Genomic DNA, 26,905 nt, shown 5'->3' with positions numbered 1-26,905 from the left:
TCTAGCAGTCATGTATGGATTTGAGAGTTGGACCATAAAGAAAGCTGAATGCTGAAGAATTGATGCTTTTGAACTGTGGTGTTGGAGAAGACTCTTGAAAGTCCCTTGGACTGCAAGGAGATCCACTCAGTCAATCCTAAAGGAAATCAGTCCTGAATATTCATTGGAAGGACTGATGGCTGAAGCTGAAACTCCAATACTTTGGCCACCTGATGCGAAGAGCTGCCTCATTGGAAAAGACCCTGATTCTGGGAAAGACTGCAAGCAGGAGAAGGGGACGACAGAAGATGAGATGGTTGGATGGCATCACCGACTCGATGGACATGAGTTTGAGCAAGTTCCTGGAGTTGGTGATGGACAGGGAAGCCTGGCATGCCGCAGTCCCTGGGGTCGTTAAGAGTTGGACACAACTGAGCAACTGTACTGAAACGCTGTAGGATCCGGGAATCTGTAGAACGCGTTTAGCCAAAATTACTTCAGGGCCTGCGTGCCGCGAGGGCCACTGGGAGTTGTAGTGACACAATGTAGTTCGTCGGCGACTCCCGGAAGTGACGCAAAGTCCCGCCTTCTCGCCGCGTTTCCGCTGCTTTGGTTAAGCAGTGTGACTTGGGAGCTCAGCTGGTACGTATTTTATGGGCCTCGTGCTTCGGGAAGGGGGAGCCGGGTTAGCGTATGTGCGGGGACGGTAAGGGTGGGGGTCTGGAGATGGCGGCCCCCGTCCCCTTCTCGGAGCCCCTGACTTTTGGTCTCTTTCACAGGTCCGGCCGCAGCCGCTCAGCGCCGTCGCCATGTCGCGGTTTTTTACCACGGGTTCGGACAGCGAGTCTGAGTCGTCCCTGTCCGGGGAGGAGCTCGTCACCAAACCTGTCGGGGGTAACTACGGCAAACAGTGAGTGAGGGCCTAGGCCATGGGGACCATTCGGGGTGGGGGGCCGGAGGTTCAGCAGCCTGGAAGGCCTTGTATACGCGAGAGGAAAGGGGAATGGAAGTGGGGGCGGTGAGAGCGGGTTCTGAGGATGTTGAGAGTTTAAGGGACTGAAGCACTGTTGCGGGGGGGAGATCATAAAGCTTAGGGTGCTGTGAATTGTGGGAATCCTCCCACCAGGCAAAGGATAGAGTTAAAGATTTCCCACTGGCTAAGCCTGTTGAATCAGTAAGAAACCCCAAATACTTGCTTGATGTTTGGGAGTTCCTTGATGTGACTCTGAGGTTCTTAAACGTCTGTTAGTATTTTCCTGTTTTGTTTAGCTGCTAAGTCCTGTCGGGACTCTTTGCCACCCCATGGACTGTAGCCCACTGGCCTCTTGTCCCTGGGATTCTCCAGGCAAGAATACTGGAGTGGGTTGCCATTTCCTTCTCCAGGGATCTTCCCACCCCAGGGATGGAACCTGCATCTCCTGCATTAGCTGGCAGATTCTTTACCTCTGAGCCACCAGAGAATCCCCCCTCCTGTTGTTTACCTCCATTTAAATACTCTTCTCCCATCTCTGCAAATTGAAATTTTTTTCTCCCTTCGAAACATTGAAATGTTGTTCCTCAAAATTCCATCATCCATGCCACCTTCGTTATTTTTGTCATATACCTGTGCTTGCTGGGAGGGATTGGGGGCAAGAGGAAAAGGGGACGACAGAGGATGAGATGGCTGGATGACATCATTGACTCGATCGACGTGAGTCTGAGTGAACTCCGGGAGTTGGTGATGGACAGGGAGGCCTGGCGTCCTGCAATTCATGGGGTTGCAAAGAGTCGGACACGACTGAGCAACTGAACTGAAGAATATATATACATTTCCACTTCAGAGTCTTGTTTCAGCATAAAACTCATTTTTAAAGATGAAGAAAAAGAATCTATATATATCCATATGGATATAGTTCCGTATCTGTGTCACAAGTGGAAAATCACATTACTTGTTATAAAATAGGAAATAATTGGAAAAATTAATAGAATGGAAAGAAAAGAGATATTGTTACCAGCTGAATTCTGTCTGCGGTGTGGTTTTTAATTATTGAAGGAAAATAACTAGAAATGGAGGTGTCAAAGCCATTGAGGCTCTTTCCTTGTCCTCTCCCACTGTGGGAAATGTTGCTTTCCAGGACCTAGTTCAGGTACCACCTTTTCCATTCATTCTGGGTAAGGTACCTTTTCTCTTGACTTTTTGTAATTCTTAGTGACCTGTGTCTTCACATAATTTTTTTGACACAATAAATAAGCACCTTCGTTTGTTTATGTTTGAGGATGGAGACAGTCATTCTCATCCTTGTATGAGTTACAACATTTGACAAACACCCTCACTTGAAGTAAGCTAAGAAGATTGAGTTCTATATGATAAGGCCATGAAGAGGAAGAGTGAAACAGGATGGGTGTGGTAGGAGTGGGCCTAAGTTATTCACTTCCACCTGCCCTGTTGGAAGAGGAAAAGAGAGAGCATTTGGAAAGAGTGGAGTTAGGAACAGAAGTTAATAGTTTCTGTTCATTTCAAATAGGCCATTGTTGCTGAGTGAGGATGAAGAAGACACCAAGAGAGTTGTCCGAAGCGCCAAGGATAAAAGGTGAGGCCGTGGGGAGGCTGGGTGATGGGGAGTCTCTGGGGCAGTGTTGGGTTTTCTGGTTGGTGACGGTGGGCATGTCCAATGTGGTATTGGGCTCTCAAACCAGGTTTGAGGAACTGACCAACCTTATCCGGACCATCCGTAATGCCATGAAGATTCGGGATGTCACCAAGTGCCTGGAAGAGTTTGAGCTCCTGGGAAAAGCATATGGGAAGGCTAAGAGCATTGTGGACAAGGAAGGTGTCCCCCGGTTCTATATCCGGATCCTAGCTGACCTGGAGGACTATCTTAATGAGGTGTGATTCCTGTGATTGCTGGGGGATCCAGAAGGGGACTGTGGACCTGGAGCTTTGTCCTAACCCATATCCAGAGACATGTCTCCTCTCGAGTTGTTTGCCAAATACTCAGTGTTTCCCAAAACGTAAGAAATAGGGGGGTTGAAGCAAGGAGAGGGACTTTTTTAGGCTAAGAGTTTTAATCATACTTATTCTTGTATTACTCTTTTACTTGTGGTTTTGTACTTTTCATAGCGATACATACATAAAGGGTCATTAAGCAACATAAGTTAATATGTGCAGTTATTAAGTAGTAGATACGAATGTAGATAGCAAGACTCAACAGTGTGAAGCCTGAAGTTGAGAGAAGACTACTTAATCTCAGATCTCCATTCTCTTTTTCTTCCCTGTTCTTTCCTTCAGCTATGGGAAGATAAAGAAGGGAAGAAGAAGATGAACAAGAATAATGCCAAGGCCCTGAGCACTCTGCGCCAGAAGATCCGAAAATACAACCGAGATTTTGAGTCTCATATTACAAATTACAAGCAGGTAGGGGTGCTAGAGGGAGACTTCTTAAACTGTGGGGACAGTGACCCCCATGACTGAGACAAAAAAGCATTTGCACATCTGAAGTGTGTGGCTGGGGAAGGAATCATGATGACAGCTCTGTGGGGTGGAGAGGGTGGGATGGAGTAGTGGCTGGCAGGCATCCTTAATTTTCTCATTTCCTTCTGTCAAGAACCCTGAGCAGTCTGCAGATGAAGATGCTGAGAAGAACGAGGAGGATTCAGAAGGTGAGTGAGAAAACCCTTAATTGCAGTTGGTTAGGAGGTCAAACGGAGAAGGCAATGGCAACCCGCTCCAGTACTCTTGCCTGGAAAATCCCATGGATGGAGGAGCCTAGTAGGCTGCCGTCCATGGGGTCTCTGAGAGTTGGACATGACTGAGCGACTTCACTTTCACTTTTCACTTTCATGCATTGGAGAAGGAAATGGCAACCCACTCCAGTATTCTTGCCTGGAGAATCCCAGGGACGGGGGAGCCTGGTGGGCTGCCGTCTATGGGGTTGCACAGAGTCAGACACAACTGAAGCAACTTAGCAGCAGCAGCAGAAGGTCAAAAGGACTTTCCTGGTGGCTGAGCAGTGAAGAATCTATCTGCAGTGCAGGAGATGCAGGTTCAATCCCTAGGTGGGAAGATCTGCTGGAGAAGGAAATGGCAACCAACTCTAGTCTTCTTGCCTGGGAAATCCCATGGACAGAGGCACCTGCCTGGCTGCAGTCCATGGGGTCTCCAAAAATAATGCGATTGAGCACAAAGCACAAGGAGAGCTAAAATTTGGGGTTTCCTTGGCTTGTTGTATTGGTTGCCATTCACCTCTTCCCCCTTCTGTTTTTTTCCTCTCTCGCCTTCCCTACCAGGCTCTTCAGATGAGGATGAGGATGATGATGGAGTCACTGCTGCAGCTTTTTTAAAGAAGAAATCAGAAGCCCCTTCTGGAGAGAGTCGAAAGTTCCTCAAAAAGGAGGTTAGAGCCAGGGTTACACTGAGGGGTGGTTTGCTTGCTCTGGACCATGCTTGGGTCTCTGGGGAGAAGAATAGACTCTCAGGGGCCTAGAGTTGGGAAGGGTGGGGATTAGCCGAGTATGGTCTCAGAACAGATTTCCTTTTCGATTAGAGCACAGAGTGACTTGGAATCAGGAGAACTAGATTCTGGTCCCACCTCTGCCTCTGGGGAGCTTTGTGTTCCTGGAGCAAGTCACCACTTCTCTCTGGGTCTTGGTGGACCAGTCCAGCTCTTAATGTCCTGATTCAACCACTCATTCTGCTCCGAAGAATCTTTAGAGCACGGGTCAGCAGGGAGAGCAGAGATAGCACCAGTCAGTCTTCCCATTGTCTTTCTTCTGATCTTTTTTTCTTTTAAGGATGAAGATGAGGACTCAGAAGAGTCAGAGGATTCAGAAGCTTGGGATACAAGTTCCACATCTTCTGATTCAGACTCAGAAGAGGAAGAAGGGAAACAGACTGTGCTGGCTTCAAGATTCCTTAAAAAGTAAGAAAAGTAGTGGTACTGCAGGCTACAGGGAAAGGGCAGGAAGCCTTTAAAGTCATCTTGAAAGTTGTTGCTCCTTCTCTGGAGTCCCACTTATTTATTTTCCCTTTCAGTTTTAGTTTTTATTTATTTTTACAGTAAAACATGTTTTATTGGAGTATAGTTGCTGTATAGTATATAAGTTACAGATGTACAATACAATGATACGTAATTTTTTTTTAAAAAACTTTATTTTTGCCTGCACTGGGTCTTGGTTGCTCGTTTGCTTTCTCTAGTTGTGGCGAGCAGGGTCCACCCTCTAGTTGCAGCGTGTGGGCTTTGATTGCGATGGCTTCTCTTGTTGCAGAGCATGGGCTCTAGGCACGTGCTGGCTCAGCAGTTGTGGTGCACAGGCTTAGTTGCCCTGCAGCTTGTGGAATCTTCCCAGACCAGGGATTGAATCCATGTCCCCTGCATTGGCAGGTGGATTCTTAACTACTGGACCACGAGGGAAGTCCAGTGATCCATAATTTTTAAAAGTTACACTCCCTTTATAGAGTGTAAATATTTGCTCTGTTCCTGATGTTATACAGTATGTTCTTGTGGCTTATTTTGTACCTGGGCAGCAGAGGATGAGATGGTTAGATAGCATCACTGACTCGCTGGAATGTCAACAAACTCCAGGAGATAGTGGAGGACAGGGGAGCTTAGCATGCTACAGTCCTTGGGGTTGCAAAGAGTCGGACGTAGCGACTGAGCCACGAAAACAAAGTAGTTTGCACCTCTTATTCCCCTGCCCCTATATTGCCTCTCCCCCTGTGAGGTCCTTTTAGGTTGCAGAGGCCAACAGAGGGATCTCAAAGTCAAGTGTATTAGTTGGCTAAGGTTATGAAGCTAATGTGTCTTGCAGATGGATTTGAAGGCTCCAGTGTCCAGATACTTAATGACAGCAATACTCACTGCCTGTGGACTGTTTTATCTTTCTTTGATGCTGATTGTTGTTTACTTGCTAAGTCATATCCAACTCTTTTGCAGCCTTATGGACTGTAGCCTGCCAGGCTTCTCTGTCCATGGGGATTCTCCAGGCAAGAATACTAGAGTGGGTTGCCATTTTCTTTTCCAGGGATCGAACTTGTGTCTCTTGCTTGGCAGGCAGATTCTTTACCTCTGAACTACCAGGGAAGCCCCTTAATAACTGTGTAATATTGGATAAACTATCTTTAACATTTCCAGTCTTCAGTTTTCTTATTTGTAGAATGGGGTGGTACTTGACCCTGCCTTAAGGATGCTTGCAAGAATACAGCAGAGTGGTACACCCCCGCAGCCCAGGACTGGGGTTGGTGAGTCCTCAGTGATAGCTGGTTCTCTTGTCCCTCTTCTGAGAACTTAGTACATAGCATGTAGACTGCAGCAAGCCTTCCTGAGTTTTACTAGTACCGTTACAGAGTGGGAGAGGAGTCTGATTGGAATTCTGGTCTTAGCCCATTCTACTTCAGTTGTTGTCAACTCGGGTGAGTCACTTAACCTTCGATCCTTCTCCTTCCTCCTTTGAATTCAGAGTGATAGCTATGCCTGCGTAGTCTGCAGTAGTCAAGTATCAAGCTCAGTGATAACTGGCAGGAATACTGATGCTCTAAGGGTTGCTTTTCTGCTTTCAAAAGTTGGAATTACATTGCTTCAGGTGTTAGTGAGTTCTATGACATTACAGGAATCTAGACATAGCCATTTTACTGCGAAACATTTTTCATTGTGTGCTCCAGGGAGCAACTGTGGTCAGGTTCAGGGAGTGTGGTATATCTCTTTCTGTTTTTTTAATTCCAAACACTTCTGACACCAATATGTGTCAGTTTTTTTCTCATACCAGTTAGTTCTCCAACTCTCTGGACACCAGATGGGTTTTCAGTACTCAATTCAGTTCTGGCACTAACTCCCCAAAGTTAGCACAGACCCGACAAGACTGCCGCCACTTTAGATGCCAGTTGTTAAGTTCCAAGTTTGACTCCTATACTTCTGGCCAACCAGTTCTAAATTCAGAGAGTTCTCACAGCCCCTTCCTCTGGTTCAATAATTTGCTAGATCAACCCACAGAACTCAGGAAAGCTCTTTACTGTTGTTTTTGTTTGTTCAGTCGCTAAGTCATGTCTGACTCTTTGCAGCCCCATGGACTGCAGCTCTCCAGTCTTCCCTGTCCTCTGCTGTCTCCAGAGTTTGCTCAAGTTCATGTCCGTTGAGTCGGTGATGCTATCCAACCGTCTTCATCCTCTGCTGCCCTCTTCTCCTTTTGCCTTCAGTTTTTCCCAGCATCAAGGTCTTTACTTACTGTTACCAGCTTGTTATAAAGGATACAACTCAGAAACTGCCAAATGGAAGCACTCATAGGGCAGGATGTGGGAGAAGCAGCATGGAGCTTTGATGTCCTCCTCTCTGAGCACACCATCCTTCTAGCACCTCCATGGTTCACCAGCCAGGAATGCCTCCATCCAGACTGTCATGTAGGGATTTTTATGGAGGCATCATTATGTGACCATGATTGCTTAAATGGTTGACCATTAATCATGGGCTTCATTTGCAGTCCCTCTCCTGTTCCCCAGTGGTCAGAAGGTGGGGCTGTAAGTTCCAACCCTCTGTTCATGCCCGGGTCTTTCTGGCAACCAGCCTCCATCCTGAAACCTTTCTTGAAGCCTGCCAAAGCCTCATTAGAACGAAAGATGATCCTATTGCTTGGGAAGTTCCAAGGGATTTAGGAGCTCTGTGCCAGGAACCGAGGACAAAGACCAAATGCATATTTCTTATACCACAGTATCATATTCCTTTCTCAGAGGATTTACAACCATGCATCAGTTAAGCAAATTCAATCTGCTTAACTTTGTTTTATTAACCATCTCTTAAGTTCGCTTTACTGTGAAACTCATCTTTTATGCTTGTTGACAGCCTGTAGAACTGTCACCCTTATTACTGGTTCATAGCTTTTGTATCTCCTTTATGGGTTTGTCTTTCAGTAGTTGGGTATTGACGTCCCACTGTTCGGGCCAGTGTGTGTCAGTGTCCACTTCACCTCTGTGCTGCACAAAGGCACAGGAGTCAAGCTGGACTGAGGAGACAAGTTGGACTCTAAAGTTAAACTTAGGCTATCACAAGAAAAAGCTACAAACCAGTATCTTTCATGAAATTTAAATTCAAAAATCCTCAACGAAAACCAAGAGAGGTTTGACTTTGCAAATTATTTTTCAGAATAATTACTTTAAGATTGTGAAGTGTGAAAGCCTCTCAGTTATGTCCAGCTAACTCGTTGCAACCCCAAGGACTATACAGTCCATGGAATTCTCCAGGCCAGAATACTGGAGTGGGTAGCCTTTCCCTTTTCCAGCGAATCTTCCTGACCCAGGAATCAAACCAGGGTCTTCTGCTTTACAGGCGGATTCTTTACCAACTGAGCTATGGGGAAGCCCTTTTTTTAAAAAAAGATTAATCCTGTCTTTATTAATTTTTCACTTTAGAGATTACCCTGGATAGATTTTTTTTTTCAAACCTATGAAAGTTTACTTTGTACACCTAACCTCACCCAGAGCCCCCCTCCCCAAAAAAAATTTTTTTAAGATTAGATTTATTTAAAATTTAAATGTCAGTGGTCTAGTTAACTATGGAATCCTCAAAGGTCTTATTGACATTAAGAGCTTTTGGTTTTGTGGTGTTAAAGGATAATTCAGATACACTGTTTTATTTGTGTAACGAGGTAGACCAATTTTTAAGATTGGTTTCCAAGCTAGGACAAAAGAGAATTTGTATAAGAAAGAGGAACAAAGAAGGGAAGAACCACAGACAGCGGTGGGAATATTGAATTTTGTTTGCACATTTGTGTGTGTGTAAACTCATTAGCTATCTAAGCCAGCCAGGGTTGATTTCAGTTCTTAATGGATTATCTAGAAACAAGACAGGCTGTCTCCTGTAATGTCTGCCAGCATCCTTTCTCAACATCTCCATTTTAAGCCAATCTATACCAGAATTTCTCAGCTTTCATCTTTTGGTCAAAACAAACACATAAACAGGTTTAATCTCAAGAGCTTCAGTCTCTTTGATGTAATAAGGGTAATAAGGTTGTCTAGCAACATTAAAGCACCTGGATATTAGGTAGTGGGTTTGGGCAGAAAATATGAGGACAGTCACAGATATAATAAACATTTAGGATCTTTCGTCTGTTTAATTTTCTAATCAGGCTAAGTCTGTCTAGGAGAATGTCATTAAGAAGTCAGTTGAGTGAACTTTTAATCAAGTGGCTGTTTTCTTAATTGATTTTTTTCCCAAAATATTTATCCAGGTACAGTAAATTGTTATTTACTGCACATCTTTATTTATTAACCTGACTGACCAGTATTTGAAATCAGTTTTGTTTTGGATTAATTCTTTTTCTTTTTTAAAAATTTTTAGCTGAGACACATGGCTTGGGGGAATCTTAGTTCCCCAGCCAGGGATCAAACCCATGCACTTAACAGTATAGGCTCAGAGTCCTAACCGCTGGATTGTCAGGGAATTCTCTATTTAGGGTTAATTCTTACTTAAGGAATTTTTTAGTTTGGGGCTAAAATTTTAAATTATTTGTTATTTTGGACCATACTGGAGATAAATTATAAATCACGTGTTTGTGTTTCTGAATTTGTAGTTGGGATAGAAATTCTTAAGTACAAACTGAGGAAATCTAGTATGTGTATGTCTAGCAGCTCTAGATAAGAGTTGTGGTAAAGAGGGTGTGGAATGGTCCTTTTCAGTGTAGTTTTGTTGTTCATTCGCTAAGTCATGTTCTGCTTTTTGTGACCCCATGGACTGCAGCACACCAGGCTCCGCATTCTACATTATCTCCCAGCATTTGCTCAAATTCATGTCCATTGAGTTGGTGTTGCTATCTAACCATCTCAATTTCTTAGTTGTGTATTTAGGTAGAGGTGTATCTGGTAATGTCATAGAAAAGTAGATTGTATGTGTTGAATATATACCTGAGAGCAGAAATGTTAGTTTTCTGATCATTTCTAACAAGATTTGAATATACCAAGGTATACTCTGCCATAGGGGAGAGGTCAAGTCAAATTTTAGGTCTTTCAGTTAGAATTGCATAGGGTGAGAGTTCATCATGTTTTTGATATGTGAATCACAGTATCTTCAGGGTTTAGAGTAAAACTTTAGGCCAAGGAAGATTAAATTCTTTTTAAGTATAGACAGCATTGATTTTTAAATAGCATTAGGTCCTGGGCTTCACAGGTGGCCCATTGTGGTAAAGAATCCCCCTGTCAGTGCAGGAGATGTAAGAGACATGGGTTCTCTGGAAGATCCCCTGGATGAGGGCATGGCAGCCCATCCCAGTATTCTTGCCTGGAGAATGCCATGGACAGAGGAGCCTGGTGGGCTGTGGTCCATAGGGTCACAGAGTTGGATACGACTGAAGTGAGAGCACTCAGGCACACACACAGGTCCTTTGATCTCAGAGCTTTGGGTATGGATGATGCAGACCAGACAGTTTCAGCTTAATGAACATGCTTTACATATTTTCAAAGGACTTTGCCTATGAAATGAATTTTTATTAGAGAATATTGCAATAGTACAGAAGGGAAACCAGTAAGCTTTTATTTAGAGTTAAGGCACAGGGAGTTCCTGGTGGTCATATGGTTGAGATTTAGCACTCTGACTGCCATGGCCCAGGTTCATTGCCTGTTGGGGAACCATGATACCACAAGCAGTGCAGCATGGCAGAAAAAAAAAAACTTACGGCATAATTTTTTTGGCCAAGGGAAAGTTTTAATCCAACTGGAAAATTTATAAACTATTACTAAAATGTAGTCAAATCTTATAAGCATTTAAAATAAAATTTATTTGTAAATGTTTAAATGTATAAAGTTTGAAATAATTTGTCCCTGTCATTTGGCTTATTATGAGTATTAATGTTTAATACCTTATTATAAGTATTTGGTTTAATATAAGTATTAGAATCTGGAGATAGTTTCAGGCATCAGGTGGGTTAAACCCACTTCGAGGTAGCCAGTGTTCTTTCTCTCTTAGGGGCAGCGGTACATTTTGTTGTATTGAGCAGTTTTGTTTTTAAAATTCAGAATTTTTTATTAATCATTCATCATAAGAGAGGAAAGAAGGGTAGGGGGAAAGCAGCCAGTCTGGGAACAGCAAAAATAATCTTGCACTTTTTTCCCCTAAGCACTGATTTTAAACTAATTAGTCGGTTGCCCAACCTAGTCTGGACAGAGCAGCTAGTACCAGAGAACAACTGTGTTGCTTATGGGTTTTTTGGAAAACCTCCGAGCTCAGTTGTGAAGCAGCATGACAGGCTGTTTCTGTGTCTGTGGCAGCGTAGTTAGCATCTCTGTATTCTTAAACCAGGCCAAACCTTTCCCTTCATGAGTTTCTCAGTGTGATCTGGTAACAGACCTTGGCTAGTAGCCTGACAGATGCAGCTGCTTAGTAGCCCTTACTTTGGCGATGGTTATAGTTAACCGTAGGTCATTCTTGTAGAGTGTAACTTGGACTCAGGTTTAGGTGGAGAAAAAGAAGTTTGTGGGAGGGAAATGCCTCAGGTGGAGAGGGGACTGATCTTTCATCTTCTCCTGTGGCTCTTGGCAGGGCCCCCACCACAGAGGAGGACAAGAAGGCGGCTGAGAAGAAACGGGAGGACAAAGCCAAGAAGAAGCACGACAGGAAGTCCAGGCGCCCGGACGAGGAGGAGGAAGACAATGAGGGTGGCGAGTGGGAGAGAGTCCGAGGTGGTGTGCCCCTCGTTAAGGTGAGGATCTTAGAACTAAAATGAATGGGGAACCAGTCTGAGAGAGCATATGGGTGCTGTCCATGTCAGATTTGCGAGAAAAGTTACGGCAGCCTGCTCATGGTAACGTGTGTTACTTAGGAAAAGCCAAAAATGTTTGCCAAGGGAACTGAGATCACCCATGCTGTTGTCATCAAGAAACTGAATGAGATCCTACAGGCACGAGGCAAGAAGGGAACTGATCGGTAAGATTCGTGGGCCTGGGCTTCGTGATTACAGGGTGAAAGCTCCTTTTCTCTTGAGATAATGGAGCTGGAGGTTGGTGGGGAAATAGTGCTCTTTGGGAAGATCTGTGTGTGGCTACAGTAGAAGGACTGAAGTAGTTGGAATACTCCCGGTCCATTGTCTGCTAGTTGCATTCCCTTTGACCTTAATTCAGTCACTTAACCTTTGGGGGCTGTTTCCCCATTTGTAAAATGGGAGTAATGCTCACCTTCTTTAGTTGTTCCATGACTGAAGAGGATGGTAGTTTGCATTATTCCTATTTCTGTTTGAAATTTATGAAGGAAAAGCAAGTGTACAGGTGGTGAGGCTGGGGGTGGGTGTTGGAAAAAAGGTTGCCTTGCTTGTCTGAAGAGGACAAGGTGAGGCTTTTTAATGTGTCTCCTCCTCCTCACCCAATTCTCTCCCCCCTACAGTGCAGCCCAGATTGAGCTGCTGCAGCTGCTGGTTCAGATTGCCTCTGAAAACAACCTAGGAGAGGGCGTCATCGTCAAGATCAAGTTCAACATCATCGCCTCTCTCTATGACTACAACCCCAACCTGGCTACATACATGAAGGTAAGAGTGATACTGAGCATCCCAGGGTGGAGCTGGTGGGTCGTGGGAAGGGAACTCGTGTCTCAGGACTCAATGGCTGAGGAAGGCCCCTGGATTCCTGGGGAAAGGCACGTGGGAGGCATCTGCTTGTTCCACCTGCGCACCTTGACTGCCTTCTCTTGGCAGCCTGAGATGTGGCAGAAGTGTCTGGACTGCATCAATGAGCTGATGGACATCCTGTTTGCAAACCCTAACATCTTTGTTGGAGAGAACATTCTGGAAGAGAGTGAGAACCTGCATAACGCAGACCAGGTAAAGAGGGGATTCGGCACCTAATTGGAGGTGTGTGTTGTCTGCTTTGGGAAGGCCCGTCGGAGACAGAAGGGTTGAAAGCTAGGACTGGAATGTGGACTAATTTATTTCCTTCTTTGCTTTCCCTTCAGCCACTGCGTGTCCGTGGCTGCATCTTAACTCTGGTGGAACGAATGGATGAAGAATTTACCAAAATAATGCAGAACACTGATCCTCACTCCCAAGGTGAGCCTGAGAAGGCATGGGCATCAGTGGGAGGAAAAGTACAGGGGTTAAAATGAAGGATTGTACTTAAGAGTGTTTGGGAAGCCAGCCCTTCCTTACTCCAGCATTCACACCACAGGGCCTTTGTAAGATGCTGGACCCCACTCCCACAGCTTGTGATTCATTGGGTCTGGATGCGGCATCAGATTTTGCATTGCTAACGTGTTCTAAGTGGTGATGCTGTCTGCAACTTTGAGAACCATTGGGATATGATCTCTGTCCACTTGACTTGTTTGGCTTGCATGCCTTAGGCTCTAGGATGAAGAAATACAGGACGTTTACACGGTAAAATGTGAGTGTCCACCTATGCCCACCAAGTAAACAGTGTTACTATGGATGAGAAAGCCTGTGGCTTTCATGCTCGTGAAGCTTACATTTCGGTGCTAAAGAAAGGCAGTTCTACAGGAAAAAATGAACAAGGGACTTCCCTGGTGGTTCAGTGGCTAAGGCTCTGTACTCTCAATGTAGGAGTTCTGGGTTTAAATTATCAGGGAACTAGATTCCACATGCTGCAACTAAGACCCGGAACAGCCCAATAAATAAATTTTTACAATGAACCAGTTATAGATAGTGTAAAAATTCAGATCAGGACCTGTAACAGAGGATGACACAGGTGGTGGCCGGCTTGAAATAATGCTTGAAGAAAGCATCTTTAGGTAGGGCCCATTTGAGGGGAGAGCTGAATGAGGATGAGGAGTTAATCGTGGGGGAGTTAGCAGAAGAGAATGCCTGACAGAAGGCTTGGAAAGTGAGCTTAACATGTCCCAGGAGAGGATGGTGTTTTGAGCGCACAATGGGCACACTTTTCTGATGGGTACAGAAAACAGAGAGGTTGTTGGATTGATGAGGGGCGAATGGTTGGGGAGGCCTGGGTGCCTGGCTAAGTGGGGGGTGGGTGCTGTCCCTGCCAGAGTACGTGGAGCACCTGAAGGACGAGGCCCAGGTATGCGCCATCATTGAGCGTGTGCAGCGCTACCTGGAGGAGAAGGGCACCACTGAGGAGGTCTGCCGCATCTACCTGAGGCGCATTCTCCACACCTACTACAAGTTTGATTACAAGGCCCATCAGCGGCAGCTTACGCCCCCTGAGGGCTCCTCAAAGGTGAGTGCTCAGCCGCCATTTCAGAGGGCAGGGGGTATGTCCACTGGTTCTGCTCATCTATTGGGACTTGATGACAGATCTCCTTTTCCCTGGGGACTGTCAGGTGGAGCAGAGACGGAAACCCCGAGGGACTAGGATGAGGCAGGGTGGAGTCTCGTCTTTGGTTGCTGAAGCCAGAGCCATTTAGAACCATTATCTTTGCCGTATCTCCTCCTCCAGTCTGAGCAAGATCAGGCCGAAAATGAGGGTGAGGACTCAGCTGTGCTGATGGAGAGACTGTGCAAGTACATCTATGCCAAGGACCGCACAGACCGAATCCGCACGTGCGCCATCCTCTGCCATATCTACCATCACGCCCTGCACTCCCGCTGGTACCAGGCCCGGGACCTCATGCTCATGAGCCACTTGCAGGACAACATTCAGCACGCAGACCCACCAGTCCAGGTAAGATGACAGGGAGGCGCTCTGGCCCTGGGAAGACCAGGCTGGGCCCTGTCCTCTCTCTCTGTTCGGGCGGGGCGGCTCAGTCGGATCAGCCTCTTGTCTGGCTGACGCAGATACAGGGAGACGCTTGGTTCTTCCCGGGTGCCATCGTTCTTTGGTTCTCCTGCACGTGGCTTTCCAGGTGGCCCAGTGGTGAAGAGTCCACATGCCAATGCAGGAGAAAGGGGTTGATCCCTGGGTTGGGAAGATCCCATCAAGAAGGAAATGGCAACCCACTCTAGTATTTTTGCCTGGAGAATCCAGTGGACAAAGGAGGCTGGAGGGTTGCAGTCCATGAGGTTGCAAAGAGTCAGAAACGACTTAGCAGCTGAACAACTTTGTCAATATTTAGTGTTGTTGGTCTTTTCGGTTTTGGCCATAATAGTAGTTGTCTAATGGCATCTCGTATCAGTTTGTGTTTCCCTGGTAACTATTGAAATTGACTACTTTTTAAGCTTTGTTGGCCTTTTATGTTTTTTACATAAAATGTCTTGTCAACTCCTCCATCCCTTTCTTTTAAAGGATTGTTCATCTTACTGAGTTGTAGGAAATCTTTATATATCTTGGAGATCAGTCTTTTGTCAGATAAATGTTTTCCAGATATTTTTCCAGTCTGTAGTTTTCCTGTTCACTTTTTTAACCATGTGTTTTGAATGTACATAGTCAAAATATCAGTTTTTTCTCTTACAGTTATTATTTTGAAAATTCTGTCTATAGAAACCTTTGCTTACCTGTAATTCATAAAGATATTCTTTTTTTATTTTTTGGAAGTTCTTATGGTTTTAGCTTTCACATTTAGATCTATGATTTTTGCAAATGGTGTGAAGTCAGGGTCAGACTGTATTCTTTCCCCATTGTATTGCTTTGGTGCCTTTGAAACCAAAAACCATATGAAAAATTACATGACCTTGTAGGTATATTTTTGAGCTCTTTATTCTATGCCATTTCTTCATCTTTTTGTCTTTCTTTATGCCAGCCCCTACTGTCTTGATTGCTGTTCTTTTAGAGTAAGTCTTTGAAGTCAAGCCATATGACTTCTCTGACTCTGTTCAAGTTTGAACCTTTCAATCTGACATGTTATCTCTTCATTTAATTTCTACAACTTGTCTGCAGTGTCTTGTGGTTTTCACTGCATAGATACTACACATCCTTTTAAAAATTATTCCTGAGAATTATATGATTTTTGATGCTTTTATAAATGTAATTTTTAGTTTAAATTTTTATTTTGGCTGGCTTGTGGCTTGTGGGATCTCAGTTCCCCAACCAAGGATTAAACCTGGGCCGTGGCAGTGCAAGCACCTAACCACAGGACCACCAGGAAACCCCTCTTAATTTCATTTTTTCATTGTTAACTACAGGTATTTAAAAATACAGTTAATTTTTTCATGTTTGGCCTTGGATCCTGCCATTTTGCTAAATTCACTTTTAGTCTGCTGCTACTAAGTTGCTTCAGTTGTGTCCGACTGTACAACCCCACAGACGGCAGCCCACCAGGCTCCCCCGTCCCTGGGATTCTCCAGGCAGGAGTACTGGAGTGGTTTGCCACTTCCTTCTGCAGCGCGTGAAAGTGAAGTCGCTCAGTCATGTCTGACTCTTCGAGGTCCCAGGGACTGCAGCCAACCAGGCTCCCTCTGTCCGTGGGATTTTCCAGGCAAGAGTAGTGGAGTGGGGTGCCACTGCCTTCTCCCAGTTTTAGTCTAGCAGACTATATTCAAGGATTCAAGCAACTGCAGATTGAAGGCATTGTGGGGGGAAATCCAGAAAGTTCCAAAAAACCAGAATTTGTCTTAACTGGTAATATTTACAAAGCACTTAGAATTCTATTAGTTGTTACAAGTAATCTGGAGATGATTTGAATTATTTCGGAGGATGTACCATGTATATGGATTTCCCAGGTGGCTCAGTAGTAAAGAATCCGCTTGCCAATGCAGGAGACACGGGTTCGATTGCTCGGTCAGGAAGATTCCCTGGAGGAGGAAATGACAACCCACTCCAGTATTCTTGCCTGAAAAAAATCCCATGGACAGAGGAGCCTGGTGGGCTGTAGTCCATAGAGTTGCAAAGAGTCAGACAACTGAGGTCACACACACTGTAAATATACAAATACTCTGTCATTTCATGTAAGAGACTTGAGCATCTGCAGATTTTGGTGTTGGGGGGATCCAGGAACCATCCCCCATGGACACGGAGGGGCAAAAGTATTGGGTCTAGTATTTTATAAATTACTTAAGATTTTTTGCTGAATCATGTTATCTGCACATGGGAACAATTTTATTACTGTACCAGTCTTTATGACTTCTTTGTTTTTAATTTCTCTTCTACCATATTACAATGATTCAAATATCTAATACTTAGTGCTGAATAGAAGTGAGAGCAGCCATCTTGCCTTGTTCCCAGTCTTAGCAAGGAAGCAGTGAACATCTCACCATGTAAAATAATGTTAGCTGTAGTAGTTTTGTAGATAGACTTTCTCAGATTGATGAAATTCTCTTCTGGTCCTAGCTGGCTGGGAATGTTTGTCCTTAATAGGTGTTGAGTTTTGTTAAAATGTTTTCCTGTATCTGTTGAAATAGTGCACAGTTATTTTGCCATTATTCTGTTTATATGGTAAATAACCATGATTTAGATTTTTATACCAGCCTTTCTTTCCTGAGATATATCCTACTTGGTCTTGCTGTATTATCTCTTATATATTGCTGGATTCTGCTTGCTAGTGTTTTTTAAGGCTCTTTGTATTTTAAGTTAGTGACTGATATTGATGTTTATATTTTTGTTGGTCTTTCCCCCCTGCCAAAATCTGTACTTAAACACTGCCTACAATAGTCCCTATCTTAATTATTGACAAGTCTATCTTTTCAATTGCCTAAGCCAGAAACCTTGCAGAACCTTCTTGATTCTTGTTTTTCTCTCATATTCCACATCTGATTCCCCAGGCATTTGTGTTGAAAATCCATATCTGATCACTTATATCACTTCCACTCCTGCCCTTTGGTCTAAGCCACTGTTAGCTTCCTGGTCTGTCTGCTTCTGCCTTTACATCTCCTCAGGCTGTTCTTTATACAGCAGGCAGGGTAATCCTATTGATAAAGTCAAATTATATCACTTTATTTGCTCAAAACTTTCCAGTAGTTCATCATCTTAAAAATCTTTAACATGGCTTACAAGGTCCTGTACTTGCCCAGTTTCTGATCACATCTTTTACCAGCTCATTCATATGGAACTCCTTGTTCCTTGAATATGTCTGGCACAGTTCTTCCTCAAGGCCTTTGCATTTACTTTTCCTTTTTTCTAAAATATTCTTCTTCCCCCAGATATCTGCATGACTTGCTCTTTTTCTATTTGGTCTTTATTTTTAAACATCACCTTCAAAATGAGGCCTTTGCTAGTTATCCTGCATAAAATTGTGAGTTCCCACCACTGCTACCACCACACAAAGTCCCTTCTTAACGCCTCTGCTTTATTTTTCTCCTTAGCATGAATCACCACCTGTGTATTATGGCTATTTTGTCCTCCACACCCCTATTTCTAGAGTGTAAACTCCATGGAAGGGCAGGACTTGGTCTGTTTTGTGTCTGTCCTAGCCCACAGCGTAGTCCTCGATGTCTGTTGTATGTGTGACGATTGCCTTGTGGCTGTCACCTCTGAGCGCATCGCCCTTCGCTCCTAGATCCTGTACAACCGCACCATGGTGCAGCTGGGCATCTGTGCCTTCCGCCAAGGCCTGACCAAGGACGCGCACAACGCCCTGCTGGACATCCAGTCAAGCGGCCGGGCCAAGGAGCTTCTGGGCCAGGGTCTGCTGCTGCGCAGCCTGCAGGAGCGCAACCAGGAGCAGGAGAAGGTGGAGCGGCGCCGGCAGGTGCCCTTCCACCTGCACATAAATCTGGAACTGCTGGAGTGTGTTTACCTGGTGTCAGCCATGCTCCTGGAGATCCCCTACATGGCCGCCCACGAGAGTGACGCCCGCCGACGCATGATCAGCAAGCAGTTCCATCACCAGCTGCGGGTGGGCGAGCGGCAGCCCTTGCTGGGTGAGTGGGGGGCTCTGGCGCAGCAGACTCTGCTCGTTTGTTCCTTCACTGCTTGTGATCAGAGGATTGAGATGCTACAGGGAGTAACTTTCCCTCAGAATGGTTTAAACTTTCTGTGACCTGATTCCAACAATATTTTTAAATTACTGTAAACTTACATAGTACTGTCTGACGCTAGATGTTTTATAAATAGTAATTTTTTTCATTAGTAATAATCCTATGATGTAGATACTATTAGGACCCCCTTTTTCCTGATTAAGAAACTGAGGCATAAAAGTTAAGTGACTTTACCCAGGGTAAACACAGCTGATATGTGTCTCTCTGACATTTTCCTCTTTCATGCATGTTTTTCAGCTAATGAACTAGATCCAGGGCATTAAGAGTCTAGCATTGGCTCCTTTGCTTACTTCGAAAGATCCAGTCACTCAGTCCAGAGGTTTTTGCAATTTCACTGGGAAAAGAGTTTGAACTGCGTCCTTCCTGTGAGGCTGGTGCATGGAAGGACTTGGTGACTGAGCCAGGCTTCCTGCCCACGCCACGCCCTTAGGCACTTGCCCTCTGCCGATAAGTGTGTGGTCGTGTTAAGTGCACGTGCACTTGAGGCACGTTTTGTCTGGGCTCTGGAGTGGTGCTTTGTGTTTTTTCTAATTGGAAAATTTCCAGTGAAAATCTGTGTGTCCAGCGTCTCTTAGGGCTTCTTAGTTCATTCCCCGCCTCTCTCTACTACTGCCCGCGTGAAACCAAAAGTAGAGAACAATTGAGATGTTAGACTTTTTTTTAGGTTAGTGAATCTTGTAAGAACCTGATGAAATCTCTGGACCCTTTCCTAGGAAAAGGTACATAAGGGTGCACACAGCAATTTGTCAACGTTTTCAGGGAACTGACCAATCCCCTGAGGCACGTCATGGACTGATTTAGTCTAAATAAATTTATTCTGATACTCAGTGACTTGTACAGTCACACGGCTACTTAACCGAGAGCAGGGAGAGTCTCAGTCTGGCTGTTGGCTCTCCTGGCCCGGGTTCCTCCTTAAACAGTGCTTGTGGGTACAGGAGCCCTTGTCCCAAGTTTCCCTAGTTCCTGCCTCATTCCCAACCTTTCAGGCCCCCCTGAGTCCATGAGGGAACATGTGGTTGCTGCCTCTAAGGCCATGAAGATGGGCGACTGGAAGACCTGCCACAGTTTTATCATCAATGAGAAGATGAATGGCAAAGTGTGGGACCTTTTCCCGGAGGCCGACAAAGTCAGAACCATGCTGGTTAGGTGAGCCGAGAGTGAGATCCTGGTGGGGGGAAAAGAAAAGACCGGTTGGTCTTCTCTCTGACAGTCTCCCCCTTTGCTTCCTTCTCCCCACAGGAAGATCCAGGAGGAGTCACTGCGGACTTACCTGTTCACCTACAGCAGTGTCTATGACTCCATCAGGTAGGATGGGCCCTGGGGAGACACAGGAGCCCCAGGTTGTGGTCATGGATTCTCATCGCTCCCTGCTCTGGGCCTTCTTTCTCCCCAGCATGGAGACACTGTCCGACATGTTTGAGCTGGACCTGCCCACGGTACACTCCATCATCAGCAAGATGATCATTAACGAGGAGTTGATGGTGAGAGCCAGGGGTGGCGCCAGGGCAGGTGGTGTCATAGAGAGTTCGGCATGGAGGAGACTGATCCGACCCTTGCTCTGCCTCCCTCTTATCAGGCCTCCCTAGACCAGCCGACGCAGACCGTGGTGATGCACCGCACGGAGCCCACTGCCCAGCAGAACCTGGCCCTGCAGCTGGCCGAGAAGCTGGGCAGCCTGGTGGAGAACAACGAGCGGGTGTTTGACCACAAGCAGGGTACCTATGGTGGCTACTTCCGAGGTGAGTGCTCCCACCCCCTGTTCGCTCTCAGGATCTTGGCCCCCTTCCCGCCTCTCCATTGGCTCTCACCACCTCCCCTCCCCATCTCTCTCCTGCAGACCAGAAAGACGGCTACCGGAAAAATGAGGGCTACATGCGCCGAGGTGGCTACCGCCAGCAGCAGTCTCAGACGGCCTACTGAAGGCTTGACTTCTGTCCCCAGTGCCCTAGACAATTCACCCTTTAGGTCCAACCACACTGCATTAAAGGTCTGTCATTAAAGGTCTGTTTAGAGTTACTGCAGTTCCTGGTTGTCTGCATGTTGCCAGAGGTTGGCACGTGTGTTAGATGCATTTATTTGCTAATTATGTTTCTAAGTTTCTATCCCGTGACAGGCACAGGGCTCAGGATTCAGGGTAGACTTGGGCATATTCCCGACTTCATGAGCTTGCTGCTCTTTGACATTTGGCAAAAAATGGTAAAAACATAAGTTATAACAGGGTTTAGTTTGTTTTTTTGAAGGTGGTGGAAGTGTTGAATAGGATGTGATTATGGGCCATAAAGGGGCTTCCCTGGTGGCTCAGTAAAGAATCCGTCTGCAGTGCAGGAGACCTGGGTTCAATCCCTGGGTTGGGAAGATCCCCTGGAGGAGGGCATGGTAACCCAATCCATAATTCGTGCCTGGAGAATCCCCATGGACAGAGGAGCCTGGCAGGCTACAGTTCATAGGATCACAGACAGTCAGACATGACTGAGCAACTCAGCACAGCACAGCACAGTGGGGTATGAACGGCAGGGACGGCATAATGGAGGCAATAGTAATGAACGTTTCAGGTGGATGGGTGGTGGTTCACAAGGCAGGGAAACGGGAGAGTTAGTCTAAATCTGTGTGGGGATAAATGTAATAGGCCTGTTATCAATTTAGTCTTTGTGTTCAGAAATACAAGAGCAGGGATGCAGAGTGGGCTTTATGATGAGGTTGGTTTTATAAATGTTGAGTTTGAGGTGCCTTTGGGACATAAGCAAGGCAGTTGGAGATTAAGTGTTTGCAATGCCTATTAATTAGACTATAGGCTAAGGCTGCTGTAACAAAGGGACTCCAAAACAGTGATTCAAAGAAAATAGTTTATAGTCCATTGATAACCCTATTTTACAGTTGGGGAACTGACATTAAGTGATTTGTTGGAGATCACATAACTAGGAAATGAGATAGGTAGATGCACAATAAGGCAACTTGACTCCGTGATCGTAGCTTTTAACCACTGTACTTAGTGGTACTTACGTTTCGGGGATGGGCAGCATAGAGGAGGAGAGAGCTAATGACTGAACTCTCAAGATGGGAGTGGTAGGTGAAAGGGAAGCCAGGGAAACGTGTGGCCACAGAGGTAGCAGAACCAGGGAGAAAGGGTAAGAGAAAGGCTGAAGAGTACATCTCTATAGACAAGGCTGCCCTGTGCTAAATTTGGCCAGTTTAGCATCTTTGGGCCAAAGGTAGATCCATTATGTAGCCCATTTCCAAGAGGTATCTTTCCGTTTTCCAGTCTAGAAGTAGTAACCATTGAACAGTGTTGTCAGAGCTTTTTCTGTCTGGAGCTAGATGGTAGATATTTTAAACTCTGTAGGCCCTGTATGTGGAGAAGGCAATGGCACCCCACTCCAGTACTCTTGCCTGGAAAATCCCATGGGTGGAGGAGCCTGGTAGGCTGCAGTCCATGGGGTCTCGAAGAGTCGGACACAACTGAGCGACTTCACTTTCACTTTTCATTTTCATGCATTGGAGAAGGAAATGGCAACCCACTCCAGTGTTCTTGCCTGGAGAAATCGAGCGACAAGAGAGCCTGGTGGGGTGCCATCTATGGGGTTGCACAGAGTTGGACATGACTGAAGCAACTTAGCAGCAGCAGCAGGCCCTATATGATCTGTCACATACACCTTTTTTCTTTTGAGCAACACTTTAAACGTGTAAAATCCATTCTTGGCTAACTGTACAAAAACAGTCCATGGATGAGGTTTGTCCCAATCCCTGTCCTTACAAAGTGATTGGTGCCTCCTGGAATTGTACCACATGGCATTATTGGCAGAGGCCTAGAATACGTTCCACATGGTTTTGCCTCAGCCTTTACCCTGCGGAGGGAGGCAAAACATGGCTGCTACCAATGCATGCCCTTCCGTTTTGGTGAGAAGCTCAAATTTACAAGTTTTTCTTAAAATTTTCTAGAGGTCATCAAATTTCCCAAGATGAGTTACTTGAACAAATCTAGCTGAAACAACAGTCTTAGGAAAATAAGGTCAGATTTAAAAGTTTTCAAAACACCAGCAGTATTTTGAACAAACCTAGAGGTTAAAAAACGATTTTTATTAAAAGAAACTCCAATTAGAAATATCTCAAAATTATATTCAAACAAATCTGGATGAAATAATAATGAAGCAGTTTTTGTGAAAGTTAAGCTGATTCATAAATTTTCCTATTATGAATTTGAGACAGACATTTTTGTGAAAGCAAGCTCCAGTTCACACTGTTCTCTGATGTAACTTTCTAGCATTGGTTTGAGCAAGTTTAGATGGAAAACAATAATGGCTCTTGTGAAATTGTGTATAAAGCACAAACTCATGAGTTCTCTATAGATGCTTCCCAGCTTCTGGTGCTGGTCAAGATTTTTTTTTTTGGCAGGGTGGAAGGGTGGGGCGCACCAAAAAAAGTTCTGTGGCATGTGGGATCTTAAGCTCCCTGACCAAGGATTTAACCCGAGTCCCTTGCATTGGAAGCACAGAGTCTTAACTGCTAGACCACCAGGGAAGTCCCTGCTGGTCAAGATTTAAATCCACTACAGCCTGTCTCTAATTGATTATAACCAAAAATTGGCAAAAATACCAAAAGTTAACCTGAGGATTCTGAAAAATAAAAGCAGATTAGGAGCGGGAGTCAAAACTTACATAGTCCCTACAGGGCTGAGTTTGCTGGCATTTTTCCTTTTCATGACTTTCACCTCTGACACATGGCTGCAAAACCCCTAAAAGAACCCAGCTTAGCTTTGACCAGAGGACCAGAAAAAGGGACCCTGTGAGCTGGAGAACATAACAGAAAATCCCACTTCTTTTTTCCTTTCCTCGTCCTTAAGAGCAGGCAAAGTTGCAAGGCTGCAGCAGTTTAGCTCTGACAGCTAAAACTGTTACCTTCTGGGCAGAGGAACCAGGAAAGGGGGACGCTAGACCGAAGAAGGGGAATCACCGTTCTGTTTCTCCTGTTGCGGCCCAAGTATGGCCCCATCGTAGAGCTAGAGCTGTTTGGTGGCATAGGCAGCTAAAAGGTCTAAGGACCCCTATCTTTCTGACAGATTAAATTGCCTGCTAAAACAAAAATATTCCTGGGATTTAGACAGAATCTAGAGTCACACAACGTAATCAAAACGTCCAGGAGACCATCCAGAATTAACCATGTAACCAGTTCTCAAGGGAAAAGTCCATTGACAGATGCCAGCTATTAGTACTGCATGAAATGAATATAAACACACTTTAAGTGGATGGAGAGAGAGACATTTTTTAGCAACAAAATACAAGCAAACTAAATCAACAGCATGTTAGAAGGATTATACACGATCAAAAGGGCTTATTGCAGAAATGCAAGCATGATTCAGTGTAAGAAAATCAGACAATGTACCACATTAATAGGACAAAGAAAAACTCATATGAGCAGTTCAAATGATGCAGAAAAGGCATTTGACAAAGCAATGCCCTTTTGTGATAAAACGCTAGAAACCTAGGAATGGAAGGGAATGTCCTTTACCTGACAAAGGGTATTTATGAAGAACTGACAGCCAATATCCTCTGGTTAAAGACTGAAAGTTTTTCCCCCAAGATCAGGAACAAGGACACCTATTACCACCATTGCTATTGAACATTGTACTAGAAGGTTGAGCCAAACCAACTAGACAGGAAAGAGAGACATCCAAATTGGAAAGGAAAAAGTGAAATATTCACCGATGAGGTGATCCTATATAGAAAAAAATTCCAAAGAATCCACAAGAAAACTACTTGATCAAATGAATTCAGCAAAATCACAGAGTACATAGTTAACACAAGTTGTATGTGTATTGAAAGACACTACAGTCCACAGTGAAAAGGCCACCCACAGAAATGGGAATTAACCTGCAAATTATATATCTGATGAGATACTGTTTAGAATACATAAAGAACTCTTAAAGAACAACAAAAAGATTTTTAAGTGAGGACTTGAAGATACTTCTCCAAATAAGGTAAACATATGGCCAATAAGCACGTGAAAAGATGCTCAACATTATTAAAACTTCAGGGAAATGCAAGTCAAAACCACATCAAGATACACCTTCACACCCATTAGGATGGCTGCCGTCTCACATAAGATGAGTGTTGGTGAGGGTGTGAGGAAATTGGAACTCTTCTATGTCGCTGTAATAGTTGCAATGTAAAATAGGCAACTGCGGAAGACTGGTGGTTCCTCCAAAAGCTAAATGGTTACCGTGTGACCTAGCAGTTCCACTCCCAGTATATACCCCCAAAGAATTGGAAATACCGAACTTAAGTGGCACCTGCACGCCAGTGTTGCTTCAGCATTGTTCACAATAGCTAAAAGATAACGGATAAGCAAAACATACATGGATGAACCTTGAAAATATGCTAAGGGAAAAGCCAGACGCAAAGGACAAATAATTCTCTTAGTCCTCTTACATGAGGAATCAAGAATGGACAACTTCATAGGGGCCGAAAATAGAGGTTTAGAGAGGCTGAGGCAGGGGAAACGGAGTTACTGCTAATGGCTAGAGAGTTTCTGTTTGGGTGATGAAAGAAAAAGTTTTGGAAGTAGATCATAGTGATGGTTACATAACATTGTCAATGTATTTAATGCCACTGAATTGTGTACTTAATGATGGTTAAAAAGTACCATCTTGTGTACACCTATTGAAACGACCAAGTTGCAGAACACTGACAACACCAAATGCTGGCAAAGATGTAGAGCAACAGGAAATCGGATTCATTGCTGGCGGGAAAGCAAAATAGCACAGCCACTTTGGGAGATAATTTTGGCAATTATGTACAAAACAAAACATGTTCTTACATACCATCCACTAATCGTGCTCCTTGGTATTTACCAAAGGAGCTGAAAACTTGCCTCTACACAAAAACCGGCCCCTGCGTGTTTATAGCAGTTTTATTCATAATTGCCAAAACTTGGAAGCAACCAAAATGTCCTTCAGCAAGTGAATGTATAAATAAACGGTGGTACATCCAGACGAGTTTTTTTCGGCACTAGAAAGAAATGAACTTTCAAGCCATGAGAAGATGTGGAGGAAACGAAATACATTCCTAAGAAGGAAAGTTTTTACATATTGTATGATTCCAACTGTGTGACATTCTGTAAAAGGCACAGTTATGGTAACTAAAAAGATCAGTGGTTTCCAGGGATTGGGGGAGATGGAAGAATGAATAGATGGAGCACAAAGAATTTTTAGGGCAGTGAAACTATTCTGTGTGACACTATAATGATGAATACATGTCATTAAACATTCCTCCAAACCCACAGAACATGTAACATCAAGAATGAACCCTGATGTAAATGATGTGCATTGGGTTATGACGTATCACCGTAGGTTCATCAATTTTAAGAAATGTACAGAGGGTGAGGGGACGCTGATAGGGAGGCTGTACATGAGTGGGAGCAAGGGGTATATTGGAAATTTCTGTACCTTCTGCCCAATTTGGCTGTGAACCTAAAGTTGCTCTTAATGGGAATTCCCTGGTGGCCCGTTGGTTGGAACTCTCCGCTCTACTGCTGAGGGCCCAGGTTCAGTTCCTGGTCTGGGAACCTAGGATCCCACAAGCTGTTCAGCATAGCCATAAAAAGCAGAGGAAACCCATAACACCTCATAAAAATATTGTCTTTTTATACGGTAAACTTCATCTTACGTATATTTTACCACAATAAAAAATGAATCAAGGGCCTAAATGTAAAACTATAAAATTGTTAGAAGAAAACATTGGTCAGAAATCTTTGTGACCATGAGTTAAGCAAAGAGGTATTAGATATAATGCTAAAAGCGTAGTTCAAAGAAGAAAAAAAAATGATAAATTGGACCATCAAAACTGAGAACTGTTCTTCAAAAGTCCTGATAAAGAGAACAAAAAGAAGATACAGACTGGGTAAAATTTGCAAATCATTTATCTAACAAAGGACTTGTGTCCTGAATATATAAGGAACTCTTAAGAAAATCACCCAATCTAAAAATAAGTGAAAGATTTGAAGAGATACTTCGCCAAAGAAGCTATATCGATGGCCAGTAAGCACATTGGAAGGAGGCTTAACGTCACTGGTTATTACCATGAGATAACCACTATGTACCTATGAGAATGTCCAAAATTACACGGACAGTAATAAGTGTTGTGGGGGATGTGGAGGAGCCAGAGCTCTCATA

At 44.4% G+C, this 26,905-nt stretch overlaps 1 protein-coding gene across 2 annotated transcripts; it reads left to right on the top strand.

The window, feature by feature from the left end:
* Positions 1 to 523: 523 nt before the first annotated feature.
* On the top strand, positions 524 to 20,757 carry LOC133238438 (eukaryotic translation initiation factor 3 subunit C). Of its 2 annotated transcripts, none has more exons than XM_061401538.1 (21): positions 524 to 621; positions 759 to 889; positions 2,484 to 2,549; positions 2,656 to 2,845; positions 3,248 to 3,373; positions 3,564 to 3,618; positions 4,246 to 4,352; positions 4,750 to 4,877; positions 11,475 to 11,634; positions 11,755 to 11,858; positions 12,312 to 12,453; positions 12,619 to 12,744; positions 12,876 to 12,969; positions 13,920 to 14,110; positions 14,330 to 14,554; positions 18,261 to 18,624; positions 19,728 to 19,887; positions 19,981 to 20,046; positions 20,135 to 20,222; positions 20,318 to 20,480; positions 20,579 to 20,757. In XM_061401538.1, exons 2-21 carry the CDS (start codon positions 789 to 791, stop codon positions 20,659 to 20,661), a joined length of 2,739 nt encoding a protein of 912 aa, XP_061257522.1. In that variant the 5' UTR covers positions 524 to 621; positions 759 to 788; the 3' UTR covers positions 20,662 to 20,757. The 2 variants fall into 2 exon arrangements, with proteins under 2 accessions (XP_061257522.1, XP_061257523.1); XM_061401539.1 differs by lacking the exon at positions 524 to 621 and adding an exon at positions 630 to 670.
* Positions 20,758 to 26,905: the final 6,148 nt, after the last annotated feature.

Source organism: Bos javanicus, chromosome 25 (genome assembly GCF_032452875.1).
Source record: "Bos javanicus breed banteng chromosome 25, ARS-OSU_banteng_1.0, whole genome shotgun sequence".
NCBI classification, from domain to species: domain Eukaryota; kingdom Metazoa; phylum Chordata; class Mammalia; order Artiodactyla; family Bovidae; genus Bos; species Bos javanicus.
This window is presented reverse-complemented; position numbering and strand designations above follow the sequence as displayed.